This window comes from Oncorhynchus nerka, linkage group LG22, assembly GCF_034236695.1.
Source record: "Oncorhynchus nerka isolate Pitt River linkage group LG22, Oner_Uvic_2.0, whole genome shotgun sequence".
Lineage (NCBI taxonomy): Eukaryota > Metazoa > Chordata > Actinopteri > Salmoniformes > Salmonidae > Oncorhynchus > Oncorhynchus nerka.
In genome coordinates, this window is record NC_088417.1 from 62,260,006 (window position 1) to 62,282,853 (window position 22,848).

Genomic DNA, 22,848 nt, shown 5'->3' on the forward strand with positions numbered 1-22,848 from the left:
TGCATTCGGGGCAGGTAGCGGTCTCCTGGCATCTACCAGAGTTCAATCTTGGTTTCATCAGACCATAGAATCTTGTTTGAGTCCTTTAGTTGCCTTTTGGCAAACTTCCTAGCGGGCTGTCATGTGCCTTTTACTGAGGAGTGGCCTCCATCTGGCCACTCTACCATAAAGGCCTGATTTGGCGGAGTGCTGCAGAGATATTGTCCTTCTGGAAGGTTCTCCCGTCTCCACAGAGGAATTCTGGAGCTCTGTACGAGGCGCCATCGGGTTCTTGGTCACCTCACTGACCAAGGCCCTTCTCCCCCGATTGCTCAGTTTGGCCAGGCGGCCAGCTCTAGGAAAAGTCTTGGTGGTTTCAAACTTCTTCCATTTGGAGCCCAACGTGTTCTTGGGGACCTTCAATGCTGCAGAAATGTTTTGTAGCCCTTCCCCAGATGTGTGCCTTGACACAATCCTGTCTCGGAGCTCTATGGACAATTCCTTCGACCTCGTTGCTTGGTCTTTGCTCTGACATTGCACTGTCAATTGTGGGACCGTATATAGACAGCTTTGTGCCTTTCCAAGTTATATCCAATCAATTGAATGTACCACAGGTGGACTCCAATCGAAGTGTAGCAGCATCTCAAATTTGATCAATGGAAACAGGATGCACCGGAGCTCAATTTCGAGTCTCATAGCAAAGGCTCTGAATATTTATGTAAATAAGTTATTTCTGTTTGGGTTTTTTTAACCTGTTTTAGCTTTCTCTCTATGGTGTATTGTTTTTAGATTCATGATTAAAACATTTAAAACATTTTAGAAGAAGGCTGTAACTTAACAGAATGTGGATAAAGTGAAAGGGGCTGAATACTTTCCGAATGCACTGTAAGGGGAGTCAAAAAGAAACGCGACAATAATATACAAGGGCATAGCGAACATTACAAGTACAACTGTTTATATGGATTCTCTTGATAATTAAGTAGGCATACACTACATAGTGTGTGAATTGACACGCACTACTGTCACACGCAAATTTCAACGGTGTCCCTCCATGCGTTTTCGGCTTAAGGCTGCATGATGCGACAAATGATTATTTGAAAAAAGTTTAATGGAAGGCAGTCATGCTGCTCTGTTTCTTGCGCAGGCTGCACACACTTCATCAGTCTCCCATTCACAAGTTGACAAGCATATGATATTCTCACCCATCAGATTATTCTCAATTGAATCTGGTCTTTACATAGAGCCTGTAATATGTGCGGAATTTTTATTTTATTTAGAATGGCCATAAAAAAAAGTTAATCTATAGCCTGCACTTGAATAGCGAATGTAAGATAAGTGTGGTTTGTAAAGCAGATGAATGTGCTTAATTTGAAGAATGTGGTAATCAACAGAGCAGCACAAGAAAGCTGTCTCTTTTTAAATAGGGGCCAGTCAGAACAAGGTTTTCACACACGATTGCTCATTGACTGGGCTTATAAGAACACATGTATCACTAGGATAGGGGCTCTCCAACAGTGTTCCTGGGATCTTGGGCCTAAAGGCTATGTTTAGAGTTATTTGGCCACTTTAGTTGTTACAAACCTTTTCAAAATGTATAAGCATAGGGCCTCCCGAGTGGTGCAGCGGTCTAACGCACTGCATCGCATTGCTAGATCTGCCACACCCTTTGACCTAGACAAACATTGGCAGTAGAAGGGCTTTACTGAAGAGCTCAGTGACTAGGGTGCCACCTTTGCAACAAGTCAGTTCGCCAAATTTCTGTCCTGCTAGAGCTGCCCCAGGTCAACTGTAAGTGCCGTTATGTGAAGTGGAAACTTCTAGAAGCAACAACGGCTCAGCTGCGAAGTGGTAGGCCACACAAGCTCACAGAACGGGACCCCCGAGTGCTGAAAATCATAGCGCATCTGTCCTCAATTTCAGCACTCACTACTGACTTCCAAACTGCCTCTGGAAGCAACTTCAGGACAAAAAAAAATGTTTGTCAGGAGCTTCATGAAATGTGTTTTCATGACCAAGCAGCCGCACACAAACATAAGATCGCAATGCCAAGTGTCGACTAGAGTGGTGTAAAGTTCACCGCCATTGGACTCTGGAGTGATGAATCACGCTTCACCATCTGGCAGTCCGACGGACGAATCTGGGTTTGGTGGATGCCAGGAGAACGCTTACTGCCCGAATGTATAGTCGCAACTGTAAAGTTTGGTGGATGAGGAATAATTGTCTGGTGCTGGTTTTTCATGGTACGGGTTAGGCCCCTTAGTTCCAGTGAAGGGACATCTTAAAACTACAGCAGAGAATGACATTCTAGATGATTCTGTGCTTCCAACTTTGTGGCAACAGTTTAGGGAAGGTCCTTTCCTGTTTCAGCATGACAATGCCCCCGTGCACAAAGCGAGGTCCATACAGAAATAGTTTGAGATCGGTGTGGAAGAACTTGACTGGCCTGCACAGAGACCTGACCTCATCCACATCGAATACCTTTGGAGTGAATTGGAACGCCAACTGCGAGTCAGGCCTAGTCGCCCAACATCAATGCCCGACGTCACTAATGCTCTTGTGGCTGAATGGAAGCAATCCCTGCAGCAATGTTCCAACATCTACTGGAAAACCTTCCCAAAAGAGTGGAGGTTGTTATAGCAGCAAAGGGGGGACCAACTCCATATTAATACCCATGATTTTGCAATGAGGTGTTTGACTGCAGTCATTCATCTTGACTGCCGGTTCACCGTAACAGCTGTACACAAGGTACGGTATTGAAAACAGGGGTGGCAATCATTTTGACATCCATCTAGTCGAGAGAAAATAATAGTACTTGTTAAACAAAATCTCTATCTGAGCAATTGTATTAGTATAATATACCTCAGTATTTGTATTTATTTTTATCAAGGGTACCAATAATTTTGGACCTGACTGTATATGTTGATTTTATGTGATGTGCTTCCCGATGTGACACAGTTCAGTCACGTAAAGAACATTTCATGTACAAAGCTGTTAGGCTTTGGAGTCCCTTATCATCCTCGCACAGACCAGTACACAAACATGAACATTTTGATGCTGGCCCTACCAAGCCCACTGAGCTCGCTGAAGTTTGAGTGAAGCTGATTTAACCACCACTCACTCCAACTCTTTTAAATAGAGATCTCCCAAGACTAAGACTTATCAAACAAAGCCCCCACTTCGGACAGATGGCGTTTTGCTTGACTCATTTCCAAACCCAGGGTAAGTGTATTACTGTGATGGCATGCCAGGAGAACCACAATGCCCGGACTCTCTGCATCAGAAGTTAACGTTAGAAGGGGTAACCGCCCTTTGTTGGTATTTTAAAAGTAATCTTTGCAGGGAACTTGGCAGCAACCTTATGGCCAATCCAGAGTTTCTCTGCTCCTCCTGGAATAATTATATCCGGCAGAGTCCGAGATAACTGGAAAGCAGCCGTTGTCATCCGTTTCAGGAGGCCGTCCACAGTTTCTAGATGGCAGCTGTCATGTCTATTCTTTTCCCACTCTCTCTGGAGGATACCTCGTATAACAAGCAAATGCAGGTGTTGGGAAGAGGTATCCATACCACCCTTTGATAACCGATTCTCAATGGACCTGGTGGTGCTCTTGTGCTCAGTTACCACCTCTACAGTGTTTTGTACTTGAACCGGTGCTATCATTTATTGCTTTCAATTGATACCTAAAAGACCATCTCTCTTAAGTGTTCTATGCAGCAAATTAAGTTTTGTTTATTACTTAGCTTGACTGACCAATGAACAGATTCAAGTTTTGCACATAGTTTTGGTGTCCAAATGGGTATGAATATTATCTAATGAGCTGTATCAATGTTAAGCTCAAGGCTTTTCGGGTTTGTTCACTTCCTTGTCTCATAACCTTCACTATATTATCTATAAACCCTCTTAGATTTAGCATCTGTGCGTTTTCGAATCCTGGCAAGCCTTTTAGGTCTTACTTTTATGTAATCCTGATGAGAAATGCCGGTGGTAGCTCTGCATGCGCCAATGAGTTCAGACAGCCTAATGTCTGACAGGTTAGTAATAAATGTTCCCTCCATGCTGCCTGAAACTGCTTTCCACTTTTCCCAGAGTTAGACTTTCAAGAGATGAAGCTCTAAATGAGAATCCATCACCAGGGGCCTGAAGAGATTTGATTAAAGTCCACCAGGGAGCGTGAGCTGTGGTGGCATGTCAGAATTTCTCCTAAAATACTTCTGTGTTCTCATCAATCTGTCCTCCCTTCTCTTTTATTGCTCCCACACTGGGATTTCTGTCTGTGTTCGTGTTTTGTGCCTAGTTGTTGGCCCAATGTTGATACAGAGCCCATGCTTTAATCAGTAAACTCCTAAATTGAATGAATAGGTGGAAATAAGGCTTCCTGGATGATCTCGATGAGCGTGTCCTGAAAAATGAATGCCTAGTATTCTAGCGTTTAAAGCGTCACATACATTTGATGGTCTCCTAAATGCTAAGTGATTACAGCATTTATTTAAATATTCATTGGCTAAAGTGCTGGCTGGAGCCATTCTAAGCTGGCACGAGGCATGGATTTTGCCTGTGTGTGATTGAGACACCTTAATCGACGTGACATCCCAGGTGGTGCCTCTGAAGATGTGTGTTAAACTAGCTGACACAGTGAAGGCGTGTAAAAGAAGGCTGTGCTCACACACAAGGGAAATAAACATTGCATGATGTTGAATGTCAGCTTTTTACTTTGACCTTAAAATAATGGTGGTGCCTTTAAATCTTTGAGATAATAATAATATATTTATTTATTTTATATAGAGCTTTTCATTACAAACAAGAATGTCAGTCGCATTGAAAACAAAAACTAATGTAGGGATCTTGCAGTTCATGGTTGGTCTTCCACAGCTTCCGATGTCTAGGCGGTTGGTCTTCCACAGCTTCCGATGTCTAGGCGGTTGGTCTTCCACAGCTTCCGATGTCTAGGCAGTTGGGATAGGCAGTCAGTAGCAGTAGCTTGAGGGGAGGGAGCCAAGCCAAGCTGAATAAACTGGCTTGCCGTCATCATTCCTGTAACTCCGTGGGTTACCACCAGTTATTTCAGATCAACCCTCATTAAGTTAAAAACCAAAGAAGTTGATTAAAAAAATGCAGTTAAAAAACACTTAAAATAACGAATATATGCACAACATTTAGAGCTTTCTGCCTAGGCGATCCCACAGCGCCATGGCAACCACTGAACTTGACGTTATTGATGTATAATATGACATCCTGTTTCAATCAATACATGGCATGCCATATACTGTGGAATTTACAACTAAAGGTGCACTGAGTATTGTATTGCTATTTTCCAGACAGTATCTGTAATATGTCTAAAGGGTTTTCCGTTTCTACGGTAACACTGGCTCCTCTCTAAGCTCAATATGGCATTCTTGTTTTGATGAGTACATAAGTCTCCCTAGAGGGAGCTGAGATTGCACTAACTTGAACATCTGAGACTGTACTGAAGATAATGAGATGAGACCACGCACAGGTCTGCTTGGTGGTGTGGAATTATGCTGCCAGTTCTTCAGTATATTTAGTTTATGATACTGTCAGCATTGTTTTTTGTCATTGTAATTACTAATATATTGGTCAAAGTAAGAAAGAGACTCATTGTTGCTGTTAATCTGTACATAATGATCAGGTTAGAAAAAATACAGTTCTCATCTATAGTGCTGGGCGGTATACCATATTTTACTATACTGAACAGAAATATAAACGTAACATGTCACAATTTCAATGATTTTACTGAGTTCCAGTTCAGATAAGGAAATACGTCAATTGAAATTCATTAGGCCCTAATCTATGGATTTCACATGACTGGGCAGGGGTGCAGTCGGGTACAACCAATCAGAATGTGTTTTCCCCCACAAAAGGGCTTTATTAAAAACGTAAATACTCCTCGGGTACCAGTGATCATGTAGGCCTAGATAGGCATGTTTGTGCAACGGTAAGAAACCATGTAATGTAACATCTAATTAGTCCCCTGGAAACACTGACCAACACTTTGGTTCCTACCCTGTCAATAATTTCTCCTTGGCGTAGTCATTCATTGTCATGTCAACCAATATATTCAAGGTGCTGCCCACTATATTCCAACCATAGACAGTTAACTAGGCATGTATTTCCCCCCATATTATACAGCTCTGTGGGGAACAGTGTGGTAATGATAACAGAAATGCAGAAATTGATGAAAATGCTGATAATTTTAGTTTGAAGTTAGAACGGTATAAAATGTTCAGAATGGTAGTGTTTCCACCCTAGGGTCATGAACTACCCATAAAGCATATTTAGAACGTTTTTTTTATTATTGAAAAACATAAAATACCGTCATACCATACATCAAATATTGCCCTACTCATCTGATTTCAAGTTTGTTGGGACACACTGGTGTACTGTGTGTTTCTCTCTGCTCTGTTTCATGGGTCTGATTTGTAACTGTCCCTGACGTCAGCATGAGGCAGGGCGAACTCTTGTTTTTATTCTGTTCAAGTGGATATGACAGGACTGTTCTTGCCCCAGGTCTTGCTAGCAGAATGAATCGTACAAAAGCCAGGTCTCCATACAGGATTTGTTTACAGCGTGCACAGACACTGAATCTGGCTCCCTGCACAGCAAGACTAGCGGCAGGACACTGCTGCTGGTACTCCGACTTCATGTTCTGACATTAGGTAAAGCAAAGATTAGATTTCCTCCCGAGATACTAGAATTGCTACAAGTCCCACCCCCATCCATATTTTGTTGCCTTTGTTGCCATGTTAGATCTCTAACATGAGAAGAGTCAAACTGGCATACTGTGTACTCCCCTTCCTCACTGAAGTGCTTGAGCGATTGCTAGCCTCACAAATCCAACGACATATAGCATCTCATGAACTTTTTGAGCCCCTCCAGTCAGGCTTACGGGCTATGCATAACACTGAAACTTCCTTGGTAAAGGTAGTGAACAACGTTCCCTGTGCTGCTAAAGCTGGGAACATCTCCATCCTCCTGGACCTGTCTGTAGCATTTGACACTGTCATCAGATTTTAACTGGCCACATCTAGAGGCTTCTTGGAGTCTCCAGAACACCCCTTGCCTGGTTCCACTACCCATCTGATAGACAACAAATTGTTTCCCTTGGAAACTGCAGGTCTTCCGAAGCCCCTGTATCACAAGGTGTCCCCCAAGGCTATGTTAGGTCCATTACTGTTTATTATTTACATGCTACTCCTTGATCAGTTTCTCCCACCACTTTGGACTCAGATTTCACTATTATGCAGATGCATATGCACATCTAGGTCCACTCAAAAAAGTCTGCCATCGTCTTTAGTTTTCTCCCTGGTTAGTCTGTCATCGTCTTTAGTTTTCTCCCTGGTTAGTCTGTCATCGTGTTTAGTCTTCTCCCTGGTTTGTCTGTCATCGTATCCGGTGTACTTTTCTATACTTATTTCTATGGGATTTTATTGCTTTTCATCCTGCTGCATGTAAAAGTGATTTGGGGTGTCTTGAAAAGCGTTTAAAATGAAATGTATTATAACTGTATCCATATTAAGCCTACATATGCGGCATAGCTATTGCTTCAGTGTCATCCACTAAGCTTAGAACTCTTTTATTCCATTTCATGTGGATATCTCTTCATTTAAATCAGCAAAGTGCATTGAACTATTGACTTACCAGCGCTTTAGTCTGTAGTCACAAGAATGTAGGAAAATCCATACCGCAGGTTATGTTTGGAAAGTTATGAAAGGGGTAGTGTAGTGCTGTAGCTAACTCGGTCTCCCATAACATGTCATGCTCATGACCCTTTGTTTTCCACGGTAGCCTTTTTAAAAAAAACATTTTTTAAAACCTTTTTCAAACAATCAGTGGGGGAGGTCTTTCACACATATCAGATGGCCTGATAAATTGTTTTGTCTGGATAGAGCTGTTGGTTTAGAAAGCAGAGCTTTGAAGACTGTTTTCAAAGCCAATTGAAATTGAGCAGCCCACCTTCTAGTCATGAAAATCAGCTTAGGTCTTAACTTTCCATCGAGTTGCTAAAACCAGCAATATTGTCCTCTCTTTCAAGGCTTTCTAGAAGCTATTAATAGTCTGGGACGGGCAAATAAGGCTTGTTGAACACTGAGGTTAGCAAAACGGACTCAGATATGTGGAACAAACAGGGCCCTCTCATTATAGCTGTCCATAGAGAAATCTACCACAGATGCGTTTGTCCCAAATTCTTTCATAAAATGGCGTCCCTGTGGGTCTGAGAACCCGAGCTCATTAACAAGTGCGTTCCACTGGGCAGTTTCATCCATTTTAAGTAGATCAATTATTTCCCTCTTTTCCCTCTCCCTCCCTCAGTACCTCCCCTCTCATTCCCTGCTTAGATTAAAGAGCACCCAGTGAAACGCCTTAGAACTTCCACTTGTTTTATTTGTAGCTTTTTATTGCCCTCTGAATATGTAGGTTACATTGTGTGAGGGAGATCCACGGGTTATTAGTGAAACACACAGAAGCAGAGTGGTTTGGTGCCCCCGATTCAGTGTTTACACTGCTCACATAGAGGCTTTACCCCTCTGCCTGTCTCTGTAAACCTTTTTATTGGGCTGCGTTTATCTTGCCCCTCTTCTTTTAACCTGCTCTTGATTCAGACGGAGTTTGTTTGACTCATCCCATACTGCTTTAACCTTCTAGATATTTGTATCCGTCAGGCTTTCACTGTGAATATATTTTCATACTATTATTTTGGTCCGCCACTGCAGTATTTCCACTTGCCAGCGTCAGACTTGCAGTATTATCGCTGAGTTCATTTAGGGGTGTGATTTAGTGTGGCTTGGCAAGCTTTCTCTTTGTGCAAAATAACATTCATTAATTGGACACACAAACATTGGCACATATACATTACTGTTTATGGGTGAAGTTTTCTCCCTCTAACCATGTCAATTCATTGATTGCATTGCTAATTTGTAAGTCGCTCTGGATAAGAGCGTCTGCTAAATGACTTAAATGTAATGTAAATGTCTAATGCCAACTGCTAATTTCCTGTCTTCCCCTCACTCACAGTTACACCTGTACCTTTTTTTCGGTCAGTAAGAACTTTTTCAAGACATTCGGTGGAACATTCATAGGGGTTCATATAGTCTTCATGCAATTAGTTGATTTGCTTACTGGATCCAGCACCCAAGGTATTTGTAGTAATGGTGTATTTTGTCCCAGGAGCAGAAGTCCGGTGAGGAGGATGAAGAGGAGGTGGTAGCGTACCTGGGCGGTTCTGATGGAGAAGAGTTTGACCCCAGCACACTGCCCGACCCGGACAAGCTACACTACGACTCAGAGGAAGAAGATGACCAGATCAGGTAAAAAAGTGCTACTGTACCATCTAGTCTTTAGGCTGAAACTGGATGCATGATAGACTAAAGGTTCCATACAAGGCTTTTAAAATGGCTTGACAATGCGCAGCCCCTACCTGTACGGGTTTTGTGATGAGTAAATCTGAAAGAAACAGGCATCAACTCGACCAAGCATAGATTAGATGTCTGGATATCACGGATGCATTCCAATCCTTTCAAAACTACCAGACAGAGTCGAGAAGCCATGGTTTGACATTTCTCAAGGAATCTATATTGGGGAAAATGAGGTGCTCAGCATTTTAGGCCTGGTGGTCTGTCGTAGAGGGGTTGTTTCTATTGAGCATTAATAGATTCATTAGATTTGCAATGTTGTATCACTGCTTGGCTGCCTGGGGTTATTGGGATTTGTGGTGTAATTGCCTCCGGAGCAGAATTATACCCTTTCCAGGAGGGAGGACTCACTCTGTAGCTTGCCGAGGCATTGATCGCGGGTCGGACAGCAGATAGGCCATAAAGTGTGTAATTAGAGGCAGATTTAAAGTGGCAGCCGAGGGTGAAGGGCAACGCGGCCTCTCGCTACAGGGTAATGCACCAAGGATTTAAAGGCGGAGAGGCAGGCAGGACGAGGCTTCGGGTTTTCTGCTCCACGTCTCCCTCTCTCTTCTCAATGTTTTGTCTACTACGGCAGTGATACCCATCCAGGGGTACTAGGTACTTGAGGAGACTCATGAGACCATAGTCTTACAGGTTGGTGGATAGAGCAACTGGAAAAGGTTGGGAACCACTGTACTACGGATTATTGTCTTTGTGCTCTCGCTCTGACTTGTTTCTACTTATCTCCCTTTCAATTCCTCATGCTTCTCTCTCTCTGCCTGTCTTTCGCTCCCTTCGCCTGCATTTATTCCTCCCTTCGGCTTCCCATGAGTGGAGGATCAGCAGATGTTCCTTCGTCCTCCTCCGTGAGCCCAGAGGGCTGCAGGCGAGAGCAGATTTACAGTCTGCTCCACTTCCCCGCGTTCACTGCATGACTACGATGGCCCTTTACCACGCAGATCTACCGCCAGCCTGCCTGTCTCTCTCCCCAGGATGCTGGTTTATACTAGGGAGGGATTTCTCAGAACACCACCACTTATATATCACCCTCTCCTTGACACCTTCTACTGCGCCTCCTCCTTTCTCTTTCCTCCTAGTGTCTTCTTCTGGCAGATTTCCACACACCACTATCTGTAAGAGAAACCTCCCTGTGCTGCTTGTATAAGGCCTGGCCATTGTTACAGCACACCAAGAATATACTGTACTGTCCATCCATTCACTCTGGGCTTATCCCTGCTGAATCCATCCACGCCTGTACTGGCCAGTTCTTCTGTCTGACTCCATTGCTCACATCCTGTGGTGATGATGAATGGAAGTATAATTGAGTCTCCCTGTCTGACTTAACCGCTGAGCTATTCGACCATGATCTCCAGGGCAACAGATGGTGGTATGATGCATGGTGGTAGGATTATGGAGTAGCGGATGGATGGATGTCCCCAAGACCGCTCTAAGGCCAATTGGCTGTACCTGGATATAGACATTCATAAGCATGTTACTTGCTAACCTGTAAGGGAGCTATTGATCAATGCACAGCCTTGAGCAGCCCATATTTCTCTTGTTTCTAGCACAATGTTAATTATGTATAACCACCACTAGGGGGACAGTAACCCAACTCAAGCCATGATTGACATGAGGGCCATGACATGTGAAACGTTCCCTCATATCAGTTGTTAACCCCATTCCAGTCTATACTTTATACACTAGCACATACAGTTCTGTTGGCTAAAAGCCTTAAATAATTCAACAGAGACTTAGATTTGACAGTGATTGAACCAAACAATACAGGCAGAAATTGTTTGGTGAAATCATCTTCAACACTACACAGTACATTGAGCCTTCCTAAGCTTTGGAACTTGTGTAAAGATGAATTCATTTATTTAAGACGCAGTACTAATTATTCCATCATAGACATGTATCTATATAGGGTATGTTATAAGTAATCCTTCTCACCCCCCTTAAAAGACCTAGATGCACTATTGTAAAGTGGCTGTTCCACTGGATGTCATAAGGTGAAAGCACCAATTTGTAAGTCGCTCTGGATAAGAGCGTCTGCTAAATGACTTAAATGTAAATGTAAATGTCACTCGGTTGTTTATTTTCCACTGGTCAGGTTCTTGTTCTCAGCCAAGTGTAAGATACAGCTTGGCTGGTGTGTTATGGCGCCCAGGAGTATATTAAACACAATACTATATGAGACCTGCTGGCCTGAGGAATTAAATTGAGTCTAAGGCAAAAACACTTAGGATAAGAGCAATGGTACAGAGGCACAGAAATCTGACGAAGGGGTCAGTTAAGGGGTGAATTAGCAACTCGTCAGAATGAGTCCCATTTCTGCTCTTTGAAATGTACTGTTGCTGCCCTTTTAGCTATTATAGATGATAATTGCAAATATAAGTTCTGATCAGTTGGGACCATTCCCCAACTTCCCATGTCTCACAACCTGTACCAAACAGATGTGCTACACACTATGTTCTTCATTTGGGCTCAGGTTGTGTTCACCATGGGCTAAGGTTAGCGAGAACCACCCTGTCAGCACTAACAAAACAGCAAAGCAAGACAAATGTACCACTGGTATTCCCCTTTCCTTTTTACTTTTGCTGAAATCACTCCTCCTTATGGCTAGCGGAAAGACTGTCAAGAAAATGCGCTTGCCTACATGTTTGTGGTTGGCAAGATTAATGTAAAAGTAACTCGCCAAACCTTACTCATGTACACACCTGGGTCCTGATTCGTTAGACATGAAATGGAAGAAAATGGGCCGAAACGAGAAGAGGCCATCTGAACTTATTCATTCAAAAAAAATAACACACTTGTTTTAGTTTTCCATTGCACACCATTTCGTTACAGTGTGCTAGAGCTGGGACGATAAACCGAATGTGGGCATTTTGCTGATGCATGTATCGTTCATTATGATAAGTTGCCTATACTAGAGAAATGTGAAGTTTGAAATGAAATAGGTTTGGTTATATGTTGTCGTTAATGGGACAATTGATGGCTACAACAATCAAAATAGTTGTAGTAGTTTAAAGGATAAATTGCATTAATTCAGTTAATTTATTGTGATATGGATTTTTGACCATATCTCACAGCTCTATGGTGTGCCCTAATGAATATGACACCAATGGGGTTCTGCATACACGGCAGCCATTTTGTTTTACCTAGTGCTCGCCACCCAGTTCTAGAGCTGTGGAGTGTCAAAAATCGGAGGCATGGCTAATAGGAGCGATGGCTCGACTCATCGTTTCATTCTGCTTCCCGTTGACATGATAAAGCATTCCCATCTCCCTTTATCCACACCATTTGACTTCATGAAAGACTTAGGCTCATTTGTTCGATTAATTCCATTATGCCATCGCTGGTGTCTGATCATCTTGACACTGAAGGAGTCCTGGAGATCTCTATAGAACTGCTTCTTTCCGCACCATCTCACAACTTTTGAATAAAGAGTCAGTTTTGTGACGGATGCCTCTTTCCATCCCTCAATTACAAAGAAAACCAACAGTGGGCTACCGCAAGCAACCAAACAGCTAGCAACCTCGGAAGACTTTTAACCAAATTTCCTCTGTTGCATTCCTCTACACCCTTCTTACACAGATTCCCATAATCCACGGTATGGCTCAACTAAGGCCCTGTGTTTTGGACAATCATGTCACATGACCTGGATTTGAACCTTTTTAGTTAAAGCTTTTTCATCAAACAGTCCCATTTTCTTTTTTGTGTCAGATGGTCCACTATCCCAATTGCTTTTAATTTTTGGTGTAATTTAAATTTCTGGAAAAGGCTTAAAATAAAGGTTCTTAACAAGGTCATGTGACATTATAGCACAACACACAGGGTCCCTGCTCATAACCCCTTTCAAACCATCTCCATAGATTGGCCCTCAATATAAACCCAACTCCCCTTGATATGTTCTGAACTGATTGTTGAACCCTTTCTCATATCTCTGTTTAAAGCCCTGCTGCTGGGACGAGGAAGCGCATCCGCAGTGACCACATCGATGACTCGGGTGAAGAAGAAGAAGAAGAGGAGGAGGAGGAGGCGGCAGCGGGGAGCAGGAAGAGACCCAGGCAACAAGCAACCGCCAAGCCCCTGGACACTGGCCTCTCTCTGGCCGAGGACGAAGCACTGGTCCTGCATCTGCTGGGGAACCGGAGCTAGGGCTAACAAATGACCCAACACTGTCTTATGGCGGATCCTCTCCAATGTCTTGTCATCATTTGGGGATGTTCCCCACTATTTTGGGAACATAAAACAAATAAAGTGTATGTTAGTTACAAGTGGCCTGTTATTGTTTTACTGTGATTATGTGTGCTTGTTTGGTACATAAAATGTCATTCAACATGAGAAACAAGTGCTTTAGTACCTATCCACATACTTTTAAAAAAATGTCCTCAAGTGTTTATTTGAAATACAGTCATTTGCTCTACCTTGTTTTTTGTTTCTCATTGTTCTAAAATACCCTTTCAGGTACCCATCTATTTCATGACAAAGTAATCACACAGCCATTTCCTTGGCATGTGTGTTTCTCTGCATCACGTTCCAAGTGATGTCTCTTGTAATATGATTAGATTCTAGCTTGATGCAGGTTTCACTCACTTGGTTAAAGCCTGAAGCCACTTTCAGCTTTTTCATTTCACAGATGTAAATGGCACATTCTAGAAGGAAATGAATGTATAATTCCTTCAGCCCCTTGTGACCTCACCAGAGGAGAGCTGATGCACACTACAAGGGGTGGACTGGCAGGCTGACCGATGTACATTATGCAGACATGCATTTCCCAGCTCCCGAAACCTCTCTCTGTTTTCTGTCCCTTTGACAATTTTGTCTTAAATTCCCTCTCTTGCTGTCCCGGTAGTATTTTTTTTTACTCTTGTTGATCTCCATCACACTGTTATCCCACATTACATCTCACTCCTCTTTCAGTTTTGTTCTCTCCATCTCTCACTGGCTCTTTCTGGTTCAGCACGTATACATCATTTTTCTCTCTCCCCTCACTGCAGTTCTATGTTTTGAGAGCTGCTCTGCCAATGCAGCCTCAGATGACTTCAAACCACTGCCTTCTTCAGTGAAGCATAACTTGCATCACTTCTGCCAAAAACAACAGTAATGGTATACCTTCATGTCTCAGTCGCCATCTGCGTCCTATCACCTGTTATTGCTTTTTTCCCCCATTTTTGGACTTTGATGCTCAGCTATATTGCTATTTGACTTGATAGAAAGGAAAGATCCATTGACTGTAATATTAAAATACACCCCTTCAAATGAGTGAATTTGGCTATTTCAGCCACGCCTGTTGCTGACAGGTGTATAACATGGAGTACAGCCATGCAACCTACACAGGACATTCTACTGCCAATGTTTGTCAAACTGAAAAGTTAAGTGACTTTCAACCCTGCACCGTCATAGGATTTCCAACAAGTCAGTAAGTCAAATATCTGCCCTGCTAGAGCTTCCCCGGTCAACTGTAAGTGCTGTTATTGTGAAGTGGAAACATCTAGGAGCAACAATGGGTCAGCCGGGAAGTGGTAGGCCACACAAGCTCATAGAATGTGATTGTCGAGTGCTGAAGCACAATAACTGTTCGTCGGGAGCTTCATGAAATGGGTTTCCATGGCCGGGCAGCCGCACACAAGTCTAAGATCAACGTGCACAATGCCAAGCGTCGGCTGGAGTGGTGTAACGCTCGGCGCCTTTGGACTCTGGAGCAGTGGAAATGCGTTCTCTGGAGTGATGAATCGAGCTTCACCATCTGGCAGTCCGGCGAATAAATCTGGGTTTGGCGGATGCCAGGAGAACACCACCTGCCCCAATGCATAATGCCAACTATTAACTATGGTGGAGGAGGAATAATGGTCTGGGGTTGTTCATGGTTTGGGCCCCTTAGTTCCAATGAAGGGAAGTGTTATTGCTACAGCAAACAATGACATTCTAGATGATACTGTACTTCCACATTTGTGGCAACTGTTTGGGGAAGGCCCTTTCCTGTTTCAGCATGACAATGCCCCTGTGCACAAAGTGAGGTTTGGTTTGTCAAGATCGGTGTGGACCAACTTGACTGACCTGCTCTGAACTCAACCCCATCGAACACCTTTGAGATGAATTGGAACGCTGACTGCGAACCAAGCCTAAAACCCCCAACATGGAAGTAAGTATCCGCAGCAATGTTCCAACATCTAGGGGAAAGCCTTCCCAGAAGAGTGGAGGCTGTTCTAGCAGCAAAGGGGAGACCAACTCCATATTAATGTCCATGATTTTGGAATGAGATGTTTGACGAGCAGATGTCCACATACCTTTGGTCATGTAGTGTGGGTATGTCTAGGATTGCAGAAGTCCCTTTGCTGTAATACTCTCAGGTTTTCCAAAAAACCTGGACGAAGGAGTCCCGGATTTCCTTATTCCTGATTACAGGAATATTCTAACTGGGATTTCTAGTTTTTTTTTTTTGTGAAAATTACTGGAATTTTGTTGTCCTAGTTTGACAAAACCCATTGGAAATTTTGGGACGTCACAAAATTCAACTTCTGTGTGACATGTCGTAATATTATACCTCCGCTTCTACACTTTGATCTCAGCCCTCTTCTGTATCTGTAGTGCACTTATCCCACTCACTCCCTCCAGAGAGACCCTACTCATTTGTTCAGAATAATGGGGCACAGTTGGCGACAGGGACTTCAAGGTATTCCATTACTGTTATTGGCATCGGTGATGCAACTTATTATGCCTCTCACAGAGTGGTTTGATGTTGTCGGAGGCTCACCTGGATTGGAGCCAAAGGGGGCAGCTTTCAGATCTCCAGCCCCCAGCACTTTATGTTCAAAGATTACATGGGCGTAGGCCTTGCTCACGACTCCCCTGTGATTGACATAACTTAATTTAGCAGACCCCGAATGCCAGGATAGGCTTTTTCATAATCTGTCCACCCCAGAGTTTTTTTATTTTTTTTTTACACATTTGTCTCGTCCTGTTACAGAGCTGTGTTGTCACCATGACAGAACCTGATCGTTTCAAAATATGTTTGGGACATATTTTCCTTCCTGAAATCCAATAGTTTCCCATTTAGTTCTATTAGTAGTTATGTCTGAAAGATGTCCTTAAACCCACTTAGTGCGCCTGAACGGTCACCTTCCACTGCAGTACTTGTTTTTCCTTTCTGTACACTCATCTCACCCCCCATTTAACACATCGGTAGTCAGTGGGGGGCCTCAGTTAACCAGGGGAGCTGCATTATCTTCACAGCAATGTTACAGTAATGCACTCTCTCAAAATAGAAAGGCAGCGAATCACTATTGTTGCTTCACTACTTAAATTGCCTCCTTTTGTCATTGTAATCATTTTTGTGGAAAAGCTACACAAAAATGTACGGTAGTTGAAACAATCTTGAGTCTGAATATACGCAAGGTTGGGTAGGTTACTTACTCAATGTAATCCGTTACAGTTACTAGTTACCTGTACAAAATTGTAATCAGTAACTTTACGAATACCCAGTAACGTAGTCTGGTTACATTCCGTTACTTTTGGATTACTTTCCCCTTAACTACAATGTTTTTAAAGAAAGTAAAAAGGATAGCTAAATGTTTACCAGGAAAAATTCTTCAGCATATAACACAAGCATTAATTGAGAGTCAGGTGAACTACTGTTCGGTGGTCTGGGGAAATGCATCATCAAGTGAAGTTAGAAGGCTGCAGAATGCACAGAATAAAGCAGCAAGGATTGTTTTAAGGTGGGGAAATGGTTCTTCTGTTGCAGAGTTGTTGGTTGGTCATCAATCGACAAGATAATTGGAAAAAAACATGCTTATTTTATTTTATAACATACACTGCTCAAAAAAATAAAGGGAACACTAAAATAACACATCCTAGATCTGAATGAATGAAATATTCTTATTAAATACTTTTTTCTTTACATAGTTGAATGTGCTGACAACAAAATCACACAAAAATGATCAATGGAAATCAAATTTATCAACCCATTGAGGTCTGGATTTGGAGTCACACTCAAAATTAAAGTGGAAAACCACACTACAGGCTGATCCAACTTTGATGTAATGTCCATAAAACAAGTCAAAATTAGGCTCAGTAGTGTGTGTGGCCTCCACGTGCCTATATGACCTCCCTACAACACCTGGGCATGCTCCTGATGAGGTAGCGGATCGTCTCCTGAGGGATCTCCTCCCAGACCTGGACTAAAGCATCCGCCAACTCCTGGACAGTCTGTGGTGCAATGTGGCCTTGGTGGATGGAGCGAGACATGATGTGCTCAATTAAATTCAGGTCTGGGGAATGGGCGGGCCAGTCCATAGCATCAATGCCTTCCTCTTGCAGGAACTGCTGACACACTCCAGCCACATGAGGTCTAGCATTGTCTTGCATTAGGAGGAACCCAGGGCCAACCGCACCAGCATATGGTCTCACAAGTGGTCTGAGGATCTCATCTCTGTACCTAATGGCAGTCAGGCTACCTCTGGCGAGCACATGGAGGGCTGTGCGGCCCCCCAAAGAAATCCCACACCATGACTGACCCACCGCCAAACCGGTCATGCTGGAGGATGTTGCAGGCAGCAGAACGTTCTCCACGGCGTCTCCAGACTCTCACGTCTGTCACATGTGCTCAGTGTGAACCTGCTTTCATCTGTGAAGAGCACAGGGCGCCAGTGGCGAATTTGCCACTCTTGGTGTTCTCTGGCAAATGCCAAATGTCCTGCACGGTGTTGGGCTGTAAGCACAACCCCCACCTGTGGACGTCGGGCCCTCATACCACCCTCATGGAGTCTGTTTCTGACTGTTTGAGCAGACACATGCACATTTGTGGCCTGCTGGAGGTCATTTTGCAGGGCTCTGGCAGTGCTCCTCCTGCTCCTCCTTGCACAAAGGCGGAGGTAGCGGTCCTGCTGCTGGGTTGTTGCCCTCCTACAGCCTCCTCCACGTCTCCTGATGTACTGGCCTGTCTCCTGGTAGCGCCTCCATGCTCTGGACACTACGCTGACAGACACAGCAAACCTTCTTGCCACATCTCGCATTGATGTGCCATCCTGGATGAGCTGCACTACCTGAGCCACTTGTGTGGGTTGTAGACTCCATCTCATGCTACCACTAGAGTGTAAGCACTGCCAGCATTCAAAAGTGACCAAAACATCAGCCAGGAAGCATAGGAACTGAGAAGTAGTCTGTGGTCTCCACCTTGCAGAACCACTCCTTTATTGGGGGTGTCTTGCTAATTGCCTATAATTTCCACCTGTTGTCTATTCCATTTGCACAACAGCATGTGAAATTTATAGTCAATCAGTGTTGCTTCCTAAGTGGACAGTTTGATTTCACAGAAGTGTGATTGACTTGGAGTTACATTGTGTTGTTTAAGTGTTCCCTTTATTTGTTTGAGCAGTGTACATAATTTAAAACGGCCAAGTTCTATTCACAATGGTATTCAGTTGGTAAGAGACAGACATTCCGTAAATACTAGGAATAGATTGTCCACCATCTATATGTTATCCAGACAGAAAAGAGAAATAGGCAAAAGAACATTTCGATTTAGAGCAATAAAGAAATTGAATAAATTAACTGAGAAAACTAGAAACATTTCAATATATAAATTTAAACATTATTTTAAAACAATTTAAATATAGTATATAGAAATGTTGTGGGACTATAGTAGATGAAGAATCAATATTTTTTAGATTGAGTATTTATTGGGTCATTATGCTAGTATATTATGTATGTTTGTAATAGTGTGTTATATGTGAAAGTGTGTTTGTATTATAAATTGTATTTTAATGTTAAGGACTTGGAAGATTAGTCCAAATGGGGACTAAAAGAGATCCTAATCAAATCAAATCAAACGTAAACAAACACTATAAAGGTGGGAGACGCCTTGTTATTATTTCAACTGCTGATTGCCATATATTCAGGGTTGGGGAGTAACGGATTATATCATGGATGGATTACAAGTAACCTGTTACATGTAAGGGATTACAACAACAAAAAAGGTACCTGTTAATCCGTTACCAGCTAAAATATTGTAATCAGATTACAGATACTTCTGACAAAACTAGATGATTACCTTGAGGATTACTTTTAAATACAGAAAGGATTTTGCAACAAAAAAAACCGGGCACTTCTGTTTTCTCAATGACATCCAAATCAGCATTGAACAAAGGCACAACTTTAAGTTTGTTCCACGTGAGCGAGTCTGACCACAAGTCAGAGACCACTATGATGACACACCAAATGTGTTTGATGGATCGTGGGAAAAGAGCATGAATAAACTTTCGTAGGCTACAGTCCAAGTCTTCCAATGGTGTGACAGCTGTCGGCATCCAAAGATTATCCAACTTGAATAAACGCTTGGAGGCAAGGATGACAGCAGTGTTGTAGTCTACTTGCAACAGCTGCATAGTGACGATCCCAGCCTATGGAATAAAAGTGGGGCTTTTATTGCGCAATCTAATTCATGTAGATACAATTTTTTTTCCATAGGCCTAATGGACACATGCTCAAACTCGCACACTTTTGATAGACTTAAAGGGGTAATTTGTAGTTGCTACATACCTTTTTTTACTTCTAAATTATATATATATTTATCCATTGATTCTGGAAGAATATAATTTATAAATGCCTCATGAGTTTAGTTCAACTTTCACACTCCATGAGAACCCAAAATATAAGATTGTTTTTCTCCAATGTTTGTAAACATTATAAATGTAAACAAAACACTGCCTCATAACATGGTTAAAACAATGTTGATATCATGGATGGTCAGTCTATTCATCTGAGAGTGGTTCCATTTCTCCAGGCCCATCCCTCAGCTTTTTACCCAAACAGAGGCGGAATGACCGTTTTCTTATTGTTTCATCTGTGGATTTGCACTTTAAACAGCTGCATATTATCAAGATATCAAAGTGTCACCAACCAAATTCTTAATTTGGCCTATAGCAAATGCTGCATATGGAATTCATTTTTCACATGTAAATAGCACTTTTCAGTAGCGCTCAAAGCATGCCATTCCATGAGAGCAGCATTTATCCAATCAGTCCAATCAGTCCTCCAATAACAACAAAATCATAAACAGAGTAGGGCTGGCTAATAAGTCCTTAGTTTTGTGGTTATGCTCAGGTAAAACCATTTGGCTATTCTATACTTCCATATTTCCAAGTCCTATTCGTAAAGATCAATGGGTATTACATTTATTAGAATGACTGGAATTCTGATAGACTATTTGGTTAATGTAAAGATAATTTAATCGTATAATCTGCAATGGGTTAGAAGAAGCCTACATAACCAACCCATAAAGTAAAATTTAACACCTATATATGGCCAGCTATGTAAACTTTAACATTGCTTTATCCTGCAATATATGTCATTCAATTGGTAACATACATGTATGTTTTCTTCCAATGCCTCTTAAACCAGCTTATATATTGGGTTCTGATGGGGTATGACAGTTGAGCGAAGTTCTTGAGGCATTTATACGTTATATTCAAGAATCAGTGGGTATGTATCATTAATGTATACAGTGCCTTCAGAAAGTATTCATACCCCTCGACTTATTCCACATTTTGTTGTTACAGCCTGAATTTAAATTGGATTCCACCCATCTACACACAACACCCCATAATGACAAAGTGGAAACACGTTTTTAGACATTTTTGCAAATGTATTGGAAAATGAAATACAGTTATCTCACTCATTTACATAAGTATTCACACCCCTGGGGTCAATACTTTGTAAAATGTCATTTGGATGTGTTGTGGAAATTCTTACACAGGGACACTCAAAGTCAATCTTAAATGAATCATTGTTCATTTGTCAGCATGCTGGAGAGGTTCCAACAAACTGAATGCACCATAGTGAATGTCTGTCAGAAGCTCTGCCTGGGCAGTCCCAGCAGTTGTCTTATATACAGCTATGCACAGACAGCTATTTGCATCATTTAACATAATTCATTAATCATTACCATTTTGTTTCATTCATGTGACAGACCAATACTGGTTCATAACATGTGACAGACCAATACCTCACGAGGGTTCTTCTCTCTAAACTGAGACCTTCAAACTGAGATATCTTTCGTTCAAAACAAAGGTCTGGGCGTACTGCCAAATTGCAGCTACTGATAGTGAGGATTTGTTCAGTCACTTGCATGAACACAGAAATTGTTTTATAGAACAGCACGTATAACATTTTCATCACAGAGGCGATTACAGCTTTGAGTTGTCTTGGGTATGTCTATCAGCTGTGCACTTCTGGATTTAGTGTTATTTTCTCCCATTCTTCCTTGCAGATTTTCTCAAACTCTTAAGTTAGATGGGGAGCGGTGGTGAACAGACATTTTCAAGTCTTTCTGCAGATTTTCAATGGGATTCAAGTCTGGGCTTTGGCTGGGCCACTGAAGGATTTGTGTTGCTTTGGCTGTATGCTTGGGATCATTGTCCTGTTGGGATGTAAAATCTTCACCCCAGTCTAAGGTCGTTTGCACTCTGAAGCAGATTCTCATCAAGGATTTGCCTGCATTTGGCTCCATTCAGTGTTCCCTTACCAGTCTACCAGTCCCTGCTGCTGAAAATCAACCCCATATTATGATGCTGCCACCACCACGCTTCATGATAGGGATGGTGTTAGACAGGTGATGAGCTGTTCCCGGTTTTCTCCAGACATAGTACTTTGCATTCAGACCAAAAATTAAATTTTTTGTCTCATCAGATCACAGAATATTTTGCATTTTCATGTGCCTTTTTGCAAAGTCCAGGTGTGCTGTCGTGAGCTTTTTTTTTCACAGGAGTGGCTTCTGTCTGGCCACTCTCCCATCAAGCCTAGATTGGTGAAGTGCTGTAGAGACTGTTGTCCTTCTGGCAGGTTCTCCCATCTCAGCCAAGGAACTCTGTAGTTCTGTCAGAGTGGTCCTTGGGTTCTTGGTCACCTCCCTTGACCAAGGTCCTTCTTGCCCGATTGCTCAGCTCTAGGCAGTCTGGCCGTCCATTTCCCAATGATGGAGACCACTGTGCTCTTGCAAACTTTCAAAACTCTAGAAATGGTTTAATACCCTTCCCCAGATAGATGCCTCATCACCAATGTTCCCTCTAAATTGCACACCCAGGCAGTAGACCGAGACTGCCACACAGAAATATCAGCCCACAGAGAGAAACACGAGATTGAACTTCACTCAACTTTCTAGAGCAGTGGTCACAGACTGGTCAATCTCCAAACATTTATTTTTAAAAACTCAACGATAAAGCCTTGTGTAACAATTTTGTTTTATTTGTCTTGGACGGTAGGTGCACCTGATTCAGCTGCCCAGCATGCCGGGTAGGCGAACTGTTGCCATTTTTAACCATTTCATGTATCTGAAAGTACAAACTCTGCCCTCCCGACAGGCCCAGAGAGCAAATCAAGTGCACTATAGGCCTACCGCTGACCAATCGGATGGCTCAGATGCCCGTGTCTGCAGTAACGTAGCAGGCATATTTTTTATTT

General features: G+C 42.6%; 1 protein-coding gene across 2 annotated transcripts in view; it reads left to right on the forward strand.

Annotated features, from left to right (window-relative positions):
• ddx10 (DEAD (Asp-Glu-Ala-Asp) box polypeptide 10) overlaps window positions 1-13,813 on the forward strand; it is a 63,212-nt gene extending 49,399 nt beyond the window's left edge. Inside the window, exons 17-18 of one of the 2 annotated variants that reach the window (XM_029627497.1) lie at window positions 9,167-9,300; window positions 13,341-13,813. In XM_029627497.1, coding sequence (XP_029483357.1) covers window positions 9,167-9,300; window positions 13,341-13,545 — 339 coding nt within the window. In that variant the 3' untranslated portion in view covers window positions 13,546-13,813. Of the gene's footprint in view, window positions 1-9,160; window positions 9,301-13,340 lie in introns of both variants that reach the window. The other variant, XM_029627496.2, reaches the window with a different exon arrangement.
• Window positions 13,814-22,848: the final 9,035 nt, after the last annotated feature.